At 40.9% G+C, this 15,717-nt stretch overlaps 1 protein-coding gene across 1 annotated transcript in view; it reads left to right on the top strand.

Annotated features, from left to right (window-relative positions):
- The first annotated feature begins 1,379 nt into the window (after window positions 1-1,379).
- Window positions 1,380-15,717, top strand: part of LOC142017933 (uricase-like) — a 33,032-nt gene continuing 18,694 nt past the window's right edge. The window contains exon 1 of the mRNA XM_075003288.1: window positions 1,380-1,414. Within this exon, the coding sequence (XP_074859389.1) occupies window positions 1,385-1,414 (30 nt within the window). The 5' untranslated portion in view covers window positions 1,380-1,384. The remainder of the gene's footprint in view (window positions 1,415-15,717) is intronic.

Here is a 15,717-nt window from a genome sequence, read left to right as displayed (position 1 = left end):
GTACACCAGTCCTGGAACTTTTCCTTTCAACAAGACCAATTGCCAACTTTGTCCACATATCTATTCTGGAGATACCATCACTGGACCTAACCACGTTATTTACAGACTCACAGGCACTTTCTCATGTTCCTCAACTACCATCACACATGCCATCATGTGCTAACAATGCTCAGATGCTTTGTATATCGGACAGACTTCAAACTCTCTTCGACAAAGAATTAATGTGCATAAAACCAGACATAAAAACACTCCTGATTCACACACCTGTAAGCCACCACTTTAAAGGAGTGGGCCATTCTGTTACTGTCCTGAAAGTTTGCATCTTGCTGAAGAGAAATTTTCACAACAGCTTGGCAACAGAGGTTGGTGAACTCTCCTTTATATCCAAATTCAACACATTAACACATGGTTTGAACCGGGATGGGAATTTTCTAGCTCATTATAGGGGCTCTTTTGCATACTTGGCTTTATCTAATGCTTGACTCCCCCCTTTCCGCCCCCTGCTCTCTGATTTGCTCACCTTGATAATATTTTTCTGCTTTGTCAACTCTGATCACTGTTTTTGGTTCTCTGTGCCTTAAATATTGAGTCTGTTCTGGTATGGCTATGATCTGAAGAAGTGGGTCTGTCCCACAAAAGCTCATCACCTCATAAATTATTTTGTTAGTCTTTAAAGTGCTACTGTACTGCTTTTTTGTTTTGATAGTATATATACTAGCATGGCTTTCTCTCTGTTACCATCTTATGACAATATTTTTCTCCCATGAGGCTTTGCAAGCCCCCCCCCAAACCCTCTGCACCTAGTAGCACTTAGTTAGCCATAATGCACTGCCCTGTGTAGTAATGTAAGCACTGCAACCCACAGACACAATAAGCATGGTGTGAACACACCTGATGATTTAATAATTGCAGCATCTGGATGTCACTTTACAGTAAGTTGACTTTGCTTTTTAGCATAGATATGCCCTGAGTGCACCACCCCCTCATCAGGATTACACCAGCATTCGGAGAGTACTGTACGGATATTATTTGTGCTTAGTAAGTGTCAGAAACCACAGTAGATTTAGTGGCTCAGCCTTAGATATTTTCATCATTGCTTTGTCTTTGAAGTACCGCTCCCATTTAAGAGAGATTAGGATCAGTCCTCTTGTCTCTATATTTGCTTTGGCTTCCTTTTTTGGTAGCAACATTTTCTTTCATTAAAATTTCAGCTTCAGGCAGAAAAAAGTGCTGTGTTGCCAATTCAATTGTGAAATATTTGCATCTGTGAAACCACCTCCTTGGCCATTGCCCCTCCTCTGACAGTAAGCTGACGCACTTTATAGTGCAACCACTGCTGGAGCTGGCATTAGTCTTCTCAGCCATCCAAGACACAGCGATAACCATGCAGCAGCCTGCATCATGTCACCTGCCAGTAAGTTTTTAGAAGTTTTACAAATTTCATTTCAGTGCAGTGAGAAACAGTGATGTTAAATGTTAAGATCTATTTCTGGGTTCACTTATTTATTTTAAAGCCATCAAATCAGTTTAGCACAGTTCACTGCCAATTAAACTTGATCTCTTTGGCATCTAAAATTGAGTGGAAAATAATGGGTCTGTTTGAAGGGTAAGATGAAAGAAGCTAAAAGTTCTAAACTGAGGAGTTTAGAACCTAACTTTTATTTTTTATTTGTAAACTAAAAAGCCATCTTATGTAAACAAAGGCATTTACTAATCACACCCAAATGAAAGACTGTGAAGAACTCAGCTTGCTTTTCATGACCTGTATTTCATTTGTGCATTTTTCTCTGCTGTGTTGTTTGGGTTGCAACACTGCAGGGGAGTTTATTTGTCTAAAACCAACAGTTGTCATTCAAATACTTATAAAAGTGATCTTCTGGTTTTAAACTGATTTTTACAAGATTTTACTTTGGGATAAAAATCAAAGTTTACTCTAATGAATTGCTTTGTGTCACTGTTTCAATCATGGAGACTTCTCTCTTATTTTAGCATATTCAATCATCCTCTAATTTCACTTTTCACTAGTGCTTAGCTTTGGGGTTGGGACAGTTTAGTCTCAGCCCCATTTCTTTTTTTAATGTTTCTTGATGTCATCCCCTTCCCAAACTTAACTTTTTCTGATCTTATATTCTTTTCAGGTGTTTCTGTATTTATTTCTTCACATGAACCCTCTTCTCTTTTTAATCCAAGATGTTTATGTGGAGAGGTCTGGGCTGTACCCCTCAATCTGTCACCGAGTAGGACAAGTTAGTTGGTGTCTTTCATTTTTATTCTCTGCCTTCCAAAGTTTCCTCATCATTAACAAGGAGCAAATTATGTTTAACAGCTTTGTAAAGTTCAGAAAGTTATAGGGAAGGAACAAGCGTTAAACAGCAAGTGCTAATTTTTTTCTCATTCTTTTGGTTCTTTGCTATCCTGCCCTGTGACCTCTAATTTCTCCCAGTCCCCTCCATCTCTGGGGTTCTCTGTGCAAGTCCTTCATTTTCCTTTGGTCCTTTGTGTCAGAGATTGGGCATGTGGCCAGCTGGGAACAACTGTAGTAATTTCTCTACCCCCTGCACACAGTGACCACTGCAGGAACAGAGGCAGAACAGCTCCTTTGCTCTGTGGCCTGCTTTCTCTGTCTGCCCTCCACCTCACCATGTAAGTGCTGAACAAAACTGATAGATACAAATCCTGTTTTTAAGCTAAGTCGTAAGACAATCATGAACCCAGGTGAAGATGCCCTATGCACCTACTTGTCTTTCATAATTCTCCAATGATGTCCATTTTCTTGCCACCTTTCAAGATGGCACCTTTATCCACCAGCAGTTTTGCCTTCCTTCCCCTGAAGTAGGAAATTAGTGGTTTCCTGAACTGGATTCTTCCCTGCTACCCTTAAAAGCCAGAGAGCAAAGTAGTGAGGAGAAAATCCTTCCTGATTCAGAGCAACTACGTCAGAATGAAGGATGAGAAGGACCTGCCCTGTGACAGAGGTTGGGAAGCAAATAATATTGCAGTACCAATTGAAGGGATATTATTCATTAACTACTAATTCTAAATTATTCATCAACTCTTAATTCTGTATGTTTTATAGAACTCCATGACATTTCTATAGAACCACGCTGGTTTCATTCTACAGGTCTGTTTTATAATGGGGATGTTTTTAAGTTGCTTCCCTTTGAGTTTTAGAGCACATCACAGGCTATTCACAGAATATTCAACACCTCCCAGTCTTCGAAGCCCAATCTAGGACACACTGCAAGACAGCGATCCAAAAGTAAGGGTGTGGAAATCAAAGAAACACAAGCCTGGTTGAACACTGAAGGACTTCTAAAAATATATATATAAACAACACTGTCTATCATGCCAATGCCATGACACACATTTTCTGATGCCACCAAATTGAAAAAGCAAGTTATCACAGGCTCAGCCTGGAATAGAAGCCAGGCTGGGCTTTAAGAGACCGATGTCCCTTCTAATAAGTTTCATAATACTTCAGTCAAGTTTCACTACTGTAAAATGTTTCATAGATAATTTAAAACCAGAGGTGAAAGTCAGCAGGTGATGCCTGGGGTGTAGCTCTGGTAAGAACTGGCTGACTGGCAGCAAAAGACAGCAGAGAGACATTTAAAGAGCGGGCAGGGACTTGTGCAATAGGACAATGCCTGTAAGAAATTTTCAGTTACTTTCACCTCTGCTTAAAACACACACAACACCCCTTCCTCTCTCACATCTCTGTTCACTTCTCCAATGCACAGCTGATTGGAATCTGAATCACAGTTGGCAGCTTTCACACACAACTTTGAATGGTCCTGGGCCACAGTGAAGAAAGTATTATGCTCGTATAAGCCTGCACTGTTTTAACTTTGTCCCAGCAGTGCAAAGTGGCCAGTTGGGATGGGAGTACATTCCTTATCTTTTAAGAAACTCACAATTGTCCTCAAACATCTTACGTGCAAATCACAGATCAGCAAAATTGTGTAAATAGTGAATCAACAAGATTCCCTGATGCGTGTCACATTATACAGTAACCTTTTACACAAACAAACTGGGTAATTCTTTGCTTATGCTCATTTTTAATATTTTATAATTCCATTTAAAAATAATTAATACTGTTACTGTATGATAAAACATACCATACGCAGGTTTTTTTTACACACACACACACACACACACACACAGGTTGAACCTCTCGAATATGGAATTCTCTTGTCTAGGAAAATCCATAATCTGTCATGATTTTCGTTAGCCGGACGGCCACTTAGCTTGGGAGTGGCCAAGTTTCCTGTGGTCCCATAAATATAGAAGGCACTTTGCACTCAAGTAAATGGATTTAATACCCTAAGGAAAAATACATACTGAACAATTTAACCTACTTAAAACAGAAATGATCTTCTATTTAACTCAGATATGGATCTGAAGTTTACATGTCTTTGGTGGATCCCTGAGCTACTAAGTAGTATGTTCTAATATACATATTAAATGCATAATGTACAAATATGCATGTCCTGAGTTCTAATGATTTCCTGATCCAAACCTGGAAGGATTGGTCTTTTAATCCATTGTGATCTTGAAGATACAAGGTTCTTTGTCCAATAACTCAGTAGAAAACTATTTAATCTAACTTGGCATTTATAAAGAACCTAATCACTGTGGTCTTCAAGGTATGATGTTCCAGTTTGGAATCATAGTATTCTAAATGGTCTCTGCCTTCTTCTACTGAATTTTTCCCCTACACTTTGCCTTGTGCGTTTAATTTCTCTTCCACTTCTCTCTGACATTTTCTACAAGTAACTGTGGCATCTGTTCTTTCTTTAGCCTTGTCAGTGACAGGAAGAGCATTGCGAAAAAGCCGGTCTTGCATCAGGTGCTTTACATAATTAAGCTTGGGCTCTTCTTGATTTCTTGTGGTGAAAAATCACACAGAATAAGGCAGACTGCTGACAGTGCTGTACTACTGGCTCTGGGCACTGATAGCTTCACGCTGCTTAATAAAATTAGCAGCTGAGTAATTCCGTGAGGTTTTTTTTTTTCCAGTACCTAAAAAGAAAGGTATAATTGGAGCCACACAACAGTCAATATAAATTTATATATGGGTGGAGCTGTTTCTTGGGGATAATTATGAAGCATGGGAATGTCTCCGGGAGTGTCTTGCTAACATTCAAATATCCCACTGAGTTAATCTTCCTTCTCCTCGGCTAAACTCTAAGAGCCGCAGGTATGTATGCTTAGCGAGGCTAAATGGGTCAACGAACTGTCCACTGGTCACTTCAGAAACAAGCCTCCCTGACTGTAATCACAGCCAAACTGAGCAGAACCTTTTATATCACACACTGGAAATATTTCTGCTTTGGTCATGAGAACTGCACTAAGAGAATATGTGTCAAACATGTTGTGGCAGACCCTCTGCAGGTGTAAATAGTCATAGCACAGTTCAGTTCAACTAAAGGACCTGCCCTCTTGTGTCTGGTTTTGATACTGCTGGCTTTAGCCTGGTGTAATGTTTTCATCTTGTCTGAGTGGGACGGCGTTCCAGAACAGCCACCTTCACCTGGGTGCTGAGGAGCAGCGGGCTCTGGGGTTCCTAGAAAAGGGGCTAGGCAACCAGTTCTTCTCAGCTCCTGGTCATGGGTCTGAGGCATCAGCTTTCTTTCTGCAGAAGCCTCATTTCAGCCAGCACTTCTTAGAGGAAGAATACAAAGAATGTTACTGGGTTTCTCCTCCTCCTAGAGCAGCAACATCAACAGAACCTTCATTCCAGGGCAGAGGATGAGGTGAGCAGAGGAGCGTGGGGAGAGGAGGAAAAAAGCTGGGATTTTTTTTTTTAATCACCGGAACAGCAGACATGGTTGGGTCAGTGTTTGACTGCTTGAACACAGAATGACAGATTAAGGAAAAAAAAGTACATGTATGTTTTTAAAAGTGCTGCTATTTCATATCTCATTGACTGAATATAACATGGGCTAGGTTTCTGACTCGAAGTACAAGTGATCTTTCCTTATGTTGTCTGAGATCCTATATCTTTGGAAGAGTCATGCAGTATCTCATTGATCCTAGAGTTCTTTGCAGAGTTCTGTTCCTAAAATTTGTCTCGGTTGATACTAGATACCTGCCATTTATCATGCAATGATCACTCTGGCTACGTCTACACTAGCCAAAAACTTTAAAATAGCCATGCAAATGGCCATTTCGAAGCTTACTAACGAAGCTCTGAAATACATATTCAGTGCCTCATAAGCATGTGGGCAGCTGTGGCACTTCGAAATTGATGAGGCTCACCGCCACATAGCTCTTCCAGACGGGGCTCCTTTTCGAAAGGACCCTGACTACTTCGAAGTCCCCTTATTCCCATCTGCTCATAGGAATAAGGGGACTTCGAAGTAGGCGGAGTCCTTTCGAAAAGGAGCCCCGTCTGGACGAGCCGTGTGGTGGCAAGCTGCGTCAATTTCGAAGTGCTGCGGCTGCCCGCATGCTAATGAGGCGCTGAATATGTATTTCAGCGCTTCATTAGTAAACTTCGAAATGGCCATTTGCGTGGCAAACATAGTCGAAGCTGTTTAAAATCAAAGAGAGCCAGCACTGCAGCTACCCATGTTTGTAATCCCCCAGATGTGCCATTTATAAATCAAACATCACCTTCCTTCAGTGGAGGACTCTGTACACTTTTGAGTGCTATGTAATAGTTCGATTCTCGTTTCTGAGGAGAAAAAGGGAAAGAAATCTATACCAAGTTATGTCTGGTGAACATTGGCTTTTGCAAACTCAGTTTTCTGCACAGTCATTTTTATGGGGGAATCAATGGGTCAGACTGCATAGACCCATATGGAGACACAGAAACATTAGAAGTAGTGACATTCCCTATGCCAGTGACTAATAGTGACCACTCAAATAGTGCATAAGCCTGCAACCAAGATACCAGCCTGCAGCCAAATCCAAGGTCTAATGCCTGCTGGATTTCTGAAATTTAATTCCAAATCTACACCAGCACTTCAGACTCAGATAACCCCTAAGTTTGAAGTGATGAAAATCCAGATGCATACTGTTTGGATGAAGATATTCTCTACTGAAATGGCAAACTAACTGACACTTGTCTTTAAATAGACATCTATGTTTGCATGTCCCCATTTTCCCCCCCAGCATATACAAAACATTTCCCCAAAGCAATTTAATTTGCCCATTCGTATTTTGGAAACGTATGTGATTCATTTAGTTATTTGTTGGAGATGAATGAAATGCACTAGAATCACTTGCAAGCGATTGAGACATTGTAAAGTGTGGCTCTTCTTCAACACTACAGATCTGCTTGCCTCCCTACCTGTATTCAGTCATATTTGTTAATTCTAGGACCTGATCCAATTTCCACTAGAGTTAATGGAAACACTCCCATTGACTTCAATGTCTTATTATTTTCACCTGGTAGGCAGAAAGACTGGAATTTTTTTGTGTATGATTTTTAATCCCATTAAGACTGCAGAACAAGACAGTTTAAAGAGATTAAGTTTGATTCTGTTCGTTCTTCTGTCTCATCCCCAGCACTGTTTATTAAGGGCTAACCAGTTACATCTCTGCAAACACGCTGAAAGCAATGGGACTGCACATGAGTCACTCAGGGTTCACTTTAGGAACCAGATACCTTTATGGCTGGTACAGATGTGACAGAAGGAAAGAACAGAGCTCGACTTTCAGCACCTGATTGAGCTTTCTGGGTGGGAAATCATGGGGGAAAGCTCCACTTTTATTGCAGAAATGATTCAAGAGACAATAACCATGGAACCTCACAATGCCATCTTCCAGATTAGAAATGGGCAGCCTCCATGCTCTCTTAATGCACTGGGTGTTTGAGAACTGTGGTTCATTCATCTTCATCTTAAAGAATTATGGTAACATTTGGTAATGGATGGCCACGTGTTTGAAAGAGCTTTGTAATTGTACTGATTCTGGGTACAAATGAATCCACCGCTTTTCCAAAGCTTGCCGAGGGAAATGGTGCAGGGGCACCAGTGCATGTCCACTGATCCTCATACCTCCAAGAAACATACCATTTAGAGTAATCCTAATAGGAAGAAAAAAGTGGAATTCCATGAGAGCTTAATTAGATTCATGTTGTAGATGTGGTGTTGTAGAAAGGAGTTAGAGCAAAGCTCCCATCTATCATACTGCCAGGATTCTGCTAACAAAGGTGTCTGCAATTGTTGAGCAGGCTACGTAGATATTGCAAAGGTGATTTGCAATAAATAAATAAAGGAATAAATAAGGGTTGTGATCTCTTTTGCTTTTTTGTGATGCAAAAAGGAAGTGTTTTAAGGGCTTTTCCTGCTTATTATTGTTCACCTTAGAATTTTTAGAAATGTCTCCTCTTGTGTTCACTGGCGTATTTGTTGGAGTAATTGAACAGATAAAGAACCTTGCACAAAGACTTTCTTTCTCTGAAATGCTAATTAGTTATTAAATAGGTATTGACTAAACTAAACAAAGAATTTAAAACAGTCTGACTAACAGTCCTTTCTCTCATTTGCTCAGCTCTTTCTCTGGGATGTTGTGATGTTACCATTGCACTCTCCCTCCAACCCTCACCGAGTTCCAGAGCAGACCTAAACCTTGAATGTAAAGAACAAACAGGAAAAACGATAAGAAAAAATAGGAATTGTTCAGAATTTCTTCATACATCATAAAGCAGCAACTCCCACCCCTGTGAAACACCCAAGCCCATTTTTCTTCTGAGTACTAAAAGTAGATTAGCTTTATGAAGAGCCCTATGCCGGACATCCTACCAAGCAGCCTTAAACTTTGCTCTGACTACCCTGCTACTGTTATAAGCTCCTGTTTTGTGTATTCGTTTTCTGTTTTCAAAAATGGCAGTATTATGGTGCCACCACATTCCTTGTCTTCTGGTTAGGCTTTGAACTCACCTCTCCCACTCCATGAAAATGCTTTGAACACTTCCAAGGGCGTGTGTTTTAGAATGGCAGTCTTTCTTAGCACCCACAACAAATAGCAGGCTTTTGTAAAACGGAGGAGTAAGTGGAGATTGGAAAGGTGGCAGTGGGAGATGTTAGACAGCAGGGAATGTAAAGTGACCAGATTTGGGAGGTGAGGGTGAGAGATGTTAGGGATGGGCATATGAGGTATATGCTTGAATGATAGCGCAAGAACTCTTTGAACCAAATAATTGACGAGTCTGAGATTAGGATGTATTACAGGTAAGCAGATAAAGCTTAAAATGGCATTCTACCCTGACAAGCAACAAGGTAAATTCAATGACTTTTCATTCCTCATATTCTGTCCTTTGAATGTTTAGAATCAAAGATCTGCCAGCTCCTGGTAGCCCTACATTTCTGAGCTGGATTCTATTGCTTCTTGTGCATCACTGACAGAACAGCGGACAAGGCTGCCAGCAGAACTGCTGGGCCTGGGGGATGGGAGGGGGTTGGCTTCAGGCTCTGCGAGGAGCAGGGAAGGATGGGTAAACCTGCTACCCAGGAATTGCATTTGGTGACCCCTAATTCTTACGTTATGGGAACAAAAAATATTACTTTTCCTGAACTATTTTTTCCATGTTATTGTGGTTGTATAGACCTCCATCATATCCCCTCTTAGTCTCCAATTTTCTAAGATGAAAAGTCCCACTCTTTTTAATCTCACTTCATACAGCACTTATTCCAAACCCCCCATCATTTTTGTTGCCCTTTTCTGAACCTACTGTAGCAGTGACCATAGGGCCTTTTAAGTTGCCCAGGCCCCTGAGCTATTGCCCCTTTCCCCCCTTTCAATTACATTCCCTGACTGTTAATTTTATCTACACAGCAAACCCTATTACACACATGGCTCTTTAGTTCAGCTGATGAAGGAGGTTCATTTTTAATACAGAGCCCCATACCTTTGGTGTGTCCTTGTTTCCAGCTGCAATACTTTGAGTGAGAGGCATCATCTTAACTCATGCAGACAGTGCTGTTCTTCTACAGGGAAATAACTAAAGCATGAAAAGAAAGGAAAGAGTATTTCTATCCATACCAAAACAAACTTCACAGCTGGAAGATTTTGGGCTAAATTCTCTTCTCATGCTGCTGCAACCTGATTGATTTGAATGGGAGTTGCACAGAAGTAAAGGAAGACAGAATTCAATTTTGGGGCTTCTGTTCTTTCAGGTAATATAAAGTGGAACTAAAAGTGCCAATTCTCCTGGAGAAGTCTCCTGTGGAAAGAGGCCTTTCCAAATTGATGGCTAAATTAGCAATGCCCAGTAACACATTAAGGTTTTATTGAGCAACAACCCTTGGTACAGTTTCTCTCTTTCCTTTTTGGAGCCTGCTTCCAAGCTGCAGTCAGATGATGAAATAATATTTATTAATTGCTTGTTTAGGAAATGTAGATATGTCAATCGTTCTTATTTAGGATAGGCAATTCCTAAATGTAGCAAAACAGTAGCACGTGTATTCCACCTTGTCCCTTCCTAAAAGCCCTTTTTAGGCAAAGGATTTTAAATGTGGCTCAAAGGTGTGCTCCCCAGATACCCAAATGTAGTTTGCAAGTATTGGTAGAGCAGAAAAATTAGCTACTCTGTGAGACTGTAAACAGCATCTTCCAGTTATAGAGCACAAGGATAATGCAAATAGAAGAGATGAACAGATTGCCAGTATTCGATTGATGTCTTGAAGTCTCTCCTACATACACGGTCAAATAGAGTAAACACCTTAAAGAACTTACAGTTCTAACTTGAACATACAGGAGACGTCAAAACACGGCATAGATCAACAGTCTCTAACTCGCTCCTCTGTGGTCAGAGATGGAGGAAGTTGTTTGATGGCACTTTAATGCAGGGGCTACAGGGCAAGTGTGCTCAGAAGAATGAGGAAACAGTACATAGTTATATGGATGCAAAAAACAGCTGTACACATAAGGGTCAATTGTGCCACCCATATTCAGGTAGGTACAATGGGGAGAACTGTGCAATTAATTACTGATTGATGTACATACGTACACTGAGAATTGACATTTGGATACAGCTTGCCCAGAGCACTTTGTCCTGTACTTATCTGCGTTGTCCAAAATACACGTTAGATGTGAGGATAATAAACTGACAATAAAATAAAAGCCTTTACTTGTACTTCAAAAATGCTCCCCCAGCATTACCAGGCAAGTCTAAATGTTATGTGCATCAAAACAAGACTAATAAGCCACTACCACAACCGGTGATAAAACAAACCAAATATTGAACCATGCTCACCAAATGTCCCCTAACTGTGTATGTCAGATGGCAGACAGCAAGGGCAGATGGGGTTTGTACAGGGGTGGATGCATGCAGTGGGGAGGGGATCAGCAGCATGCTGAAAGTGTGCTGGGCGTAGATTTGCCCTGTCCAGCTGTTGTTAAGTACTGACTTCACAGGCCACCCAACCATGGGACTGTGCATAGTGTTCCTGGCATGCAGCATATGGTAACATGGAGGGAACTCAGGTTATGGGGCAAGCACAGTAGAAGACTGCTCTCTGCAGCCTGCCTGTATCTTTCCACTTGCTCTGAACCCTTCTCTCTGTGGTATTGCAGCTGCTTGTTGGCTTGCCAGATATGCTCTTCACAGAAACGATTCCTCCTGGGTCTGCTCATGATAGTATGGAGGCCCAAGGTCCTGCTGGCGAGCTTGTGAACTGCTGTGGCCAGAAGAGAAAGAGACAGGCGTGCCTGCAAGCAAGCATGAAACAGAGCTAAGCAGGGTCTGGGCAAGTCACAAAAGATTCAGTGCTTGAATACAAAAGAAAAAAAATGTTGAATCTCAAAGACAAAAACAGATGCCTTGTCAAAGTGACTCTTCAGAGGAACTTTTCAGACGCTAGGCACTCTGAGGACATAATAAATTAATACAGGTTGAACCTCTCTAATCCAGAACACACTGACCTTAGCTCTAGTTTATCCCTAAATGTCCTGTAAGAGCCCAGTAAGCAAGGTTCTAGACTAGGGGTCTGGCAACCAAAAGAGCAGGAAGAGCTATTTTTTTTTGAATTTGGTAAAAAAACCTCAACAATTCGAGAGCTGCAATGTGGTCCTTAATAAATGACATAAAAACATCATTTTGTAACCCCTGTTTTAAGAACAGCATGCACACACAACTCCCCCTTAATGCAGTGCATTGTGGGCTATCCAACATTTCGAGATCACGTATCATTTGCTATTTAGATATGAGTTGTTCACTGTTTGGCTTTTAGACATTTACAGAAGTATTGAAAATAATCAGGAGAGGTCTTTTTACTTTGCAATTATAGCCCTGAGAGCCATAAAAAAGTCCTTGAAGAGCTGCATGTGGTTCTGGAACTGCAGGTTGCAGACCCCTGTGCTAGACAATACTGACCTCCCATGGTCCACCAAATTCTCTCATCCAGCAGCAGTCAGGTCTCAGCAGTGCTGGATGAGAGAGGCTCAACCTGTACTCTGTAAACAAATGATACCTCTGCAGTTAGTCATAATGCAATGATGATTATAAAGGAAGATTATATGACTATTATAAAAAATTCAGTCAGATTCCAGTAATCTACATTTTAATCTCCAGATATGCACCTCCAAAGTAGAAAAAAATGAAAAAGCTAATTGATGTGCATTACAGTTTTGTAATCCATCTATTTAATCATTTCCCATTCCAAAACTTCTCTGCATGTGTTCTTTACTTACCCCCATTTTCACTTCTGCAAGAAATTTCAGCTGCCTGCAGGGAAAATGGAGGCATTAAGTAACAGCAAAGTAAAGTGAGTCTCTGCCAGATGCACAGAATAAGCAAACACTAGATTTCAAAGGAAAAGTTATTTTCGGAAGCGCATTCCTCTTGTTTGATTGTTTCATTCACTGCCCCACCACAGTGGAGGGAGTCTGCTGTAACCCCCTCTGATACCACAGAGCAAGTCAAAGCAATCATGACTGTGCTGCACAATCTCAGATGAAACTGCAATCGTTCCACATACACGCAATGCCCATTGCGGCAAAACGCTGATTAGCCAGGGCTCCCACGACAGGTCAGTGTGCTGACTTGAGTTGCTTGAATGTTTTTAATATATTTTTTTCAACAAAGAAAAGTACTTTTGAGAAAATTGATTTTTTGGTTGAAAATACAACAAAAACAACCGACCCTAAACCCCCTCCCCTGACTTTCATTTATGTATATATTCTGATTGTTTTTGTTTTTGACCACTGGGAACTTCAGTTCTGACAAAGAAAAACCTGAAAAACTCCAGAAAAAATGCAGATGCAACCAACATATTTTCATTTTTGTTGAACTTATTTGCAGAAATAAAAACATATTTCCTGACCAGCAAACTGATGAATGTCCCTCATGAAGTATTAAACATGCTCAACTGCCTGCAACAGGGTATACAGAGGGTGTGTCTACACTTTGCATAATTGCGTGAGATCACAGAAAACAAGCAGTGCAGACATAGTCCTGTTGGCAAAAAACCCCTCTTTGTTAGCAGCCCCTTATGCCTGGAAAAAATCAGGAATAAGGGGCTGCTGACAAAGGGGGCTTTGCCGGCAAACCACATCTACACTGCTTGTTTTCTGCCAGCAGTGTGATCTTGTGTGAATATGCAAATTAGCCACACACATATGCAAATGAACCATCATTAGCATTTTCAAGACTGCTCATTTGCATCAAGCTGCCGGCACTCTGGCTCATTGTAGACACAGCCATACAGTTTGGGCCCTCCTCATGGCTCAACCTCAAGATTAGCGCCATTAAAGTCAGCTGCCAGCTTCTGACAGTTGCTGGCACCATTTCCTTCCTTTTCCTCTGCAATAGCTCATCATACAAAGAATATATATGAATAAAAAATACACTATGACAATGGGAAGCTTGAACTTCATGTTTCAAATTCACATTCATGTTACTAATTAATCTCAATAATAAAACAATTTGCTAAATTAAAGATATAAATTTAATAGCAGCAGGATTCTCTCTTTTTATACTTACTGCAGTGCATCTCTTCCAAACATCTATGATAAACATAGTTTCTCATTATCATATTGTATTCTGTATTGAAAGAATAGGAGTAGTATACCATGTAAAATATATCGTATGAACAGCGTGATCAGTACTACAGAAAAAAATGCTACCTTATATTGGAGCCTTCAACATCTTTGTTCACATTGACCTGAAGATAAACCATTTGCAGTCAAAACAGTTCTAAAGCAACCAGCAAAAAGTGGCTTACTGCAGGGATTTACTGTTTTTATTATTAATTATTATTATTATTATTATTATTAAAAATGGAGCAGCATTGTAGTGCAAAGAGCTGGAAGTAGTTTAGGGTAATTTACTGAGGACAGGAATTTGCCCGTTACAGGTAGTCTCTTGTAGTGGCATTGTCTCGTACTGTGCTACCTCAAGGAAACTGGATAAATAGCCTTAGCATTTATTCATTATCATCTTCTTACTGAATACACTACAATAAGGCACCTACATCCTATGTTATGGTACAAAGAAAGCAGTGTAATGCACAGAGAATCTGCTGCAGACTTTTATGAAAGGAGTATTTTCCTCCCACATGATTTTCACTACCTCTCCTCACCATCAAGAGCGATTCCACTGCAACTGTGCCTATTCCTCAGTCTAATAATCTGGTTGCTCTCTTTGAAACCCCCTTTTCCTTCATTCCCCAGCATCCAGGCTCTCAGCAACGCCTGTTACTTCTAAGGATGGTTTAAGCACTTTCCCACAGCTTTACCAACTTGCACCTATTGACTACTACAATATCCTCTTCCTTACAGGTTCCCCTTGTGCTGCTGCTCATCAGGTTCCAACTTTTTGTCCTTGCTTTTAAGATCTCACATCATGTAGCCCCTTGTGACAGCTCCCAGGGTACAGTCTGTACCGTTGAACCATTTTCTCCCTTTAACCTCACAGCTTTTTACATTGCTTTCCTAGTGGCAAACTGCCTCTCCAGACTCTTCTCACACTCAGCCATTAGCATATGAAGTCACTTCTAGCAAAGTTACATGAATGCTCTCTTGCTCCTGAGCTGCATGCGGGGCACCCCTTGGAAATTCCTCAACCACGGCCTTGCATCCCAGGAATGTGTGTCTTATTCTGCTCTGCCATTCCAGCAAAGATAATGTTTATGTGCACCACCCTTGCTGGCTCAAGTGGAGTCCCCTGCACTTCAAATACACAATGGATTAGGAGAAAGGATAAAAAGTTCATCTACTAGAGAAAAAATATTTGAAATTATTATAAGGGTTAAAGGCATAAAAGTCAGAATTAGTTACATAAGGGATAAAACTGCTAATTCCTAAATGCTACCAAGCGAAAGAAGATCTGAAGTCAAATGGGTTCATCTCCCAAACACTTTCAGCACTCCATAACTAACTAGAAAGCCCACCACTTAGAGCTACTCCTCCAGTCCAACAATGCTCCAATTCTCTTGCTGCTGTGAGTAGAGGTGCAAGAGGACGAGTGATGAGGAAGTCATGTGTTGGAGGCGTAGCCATGTTAGTCTGGATCTGTAACAGCAGTGAAGGGTCCTGTGGCACCTTATAGACTAACAGAAAAGTTTTGAGCATGAGGTTTCGTGAGCACAGACTCGCATCTGATGAAGTGAGTCTGTGCTCACGAAACCTCATGCTCAAAACTTTTCTGTTACTCTATAAGGTGCCACAGGACCCTTCGTTGCTGAGGAAGTCATGGCTTCTCCTTTTTATACTCCGGCTTTTTGTATTGGAAAAGTTTGCTGGGTCATGGGGCTCAGCAGTTCTACT

This window comes from Carettochelys insculpta, chromosome 9, assembly GCF_033958435.1.
Source record: "Carettochelys insculpta isolate YL-2023 chromosome 9, ASM3395843v1, whole genome shotgun sequence".
Lineage (NCBI taxonomy): Eukaryota > Metazoa > Chordata > Testudines > Carettochelyidae > Carettochelys > Carettochelys insculpta.
Note: the sequence above shows the minus strand (reverse complement) of the source record. Positions and strands in the feature narration are given on the sequence as shown.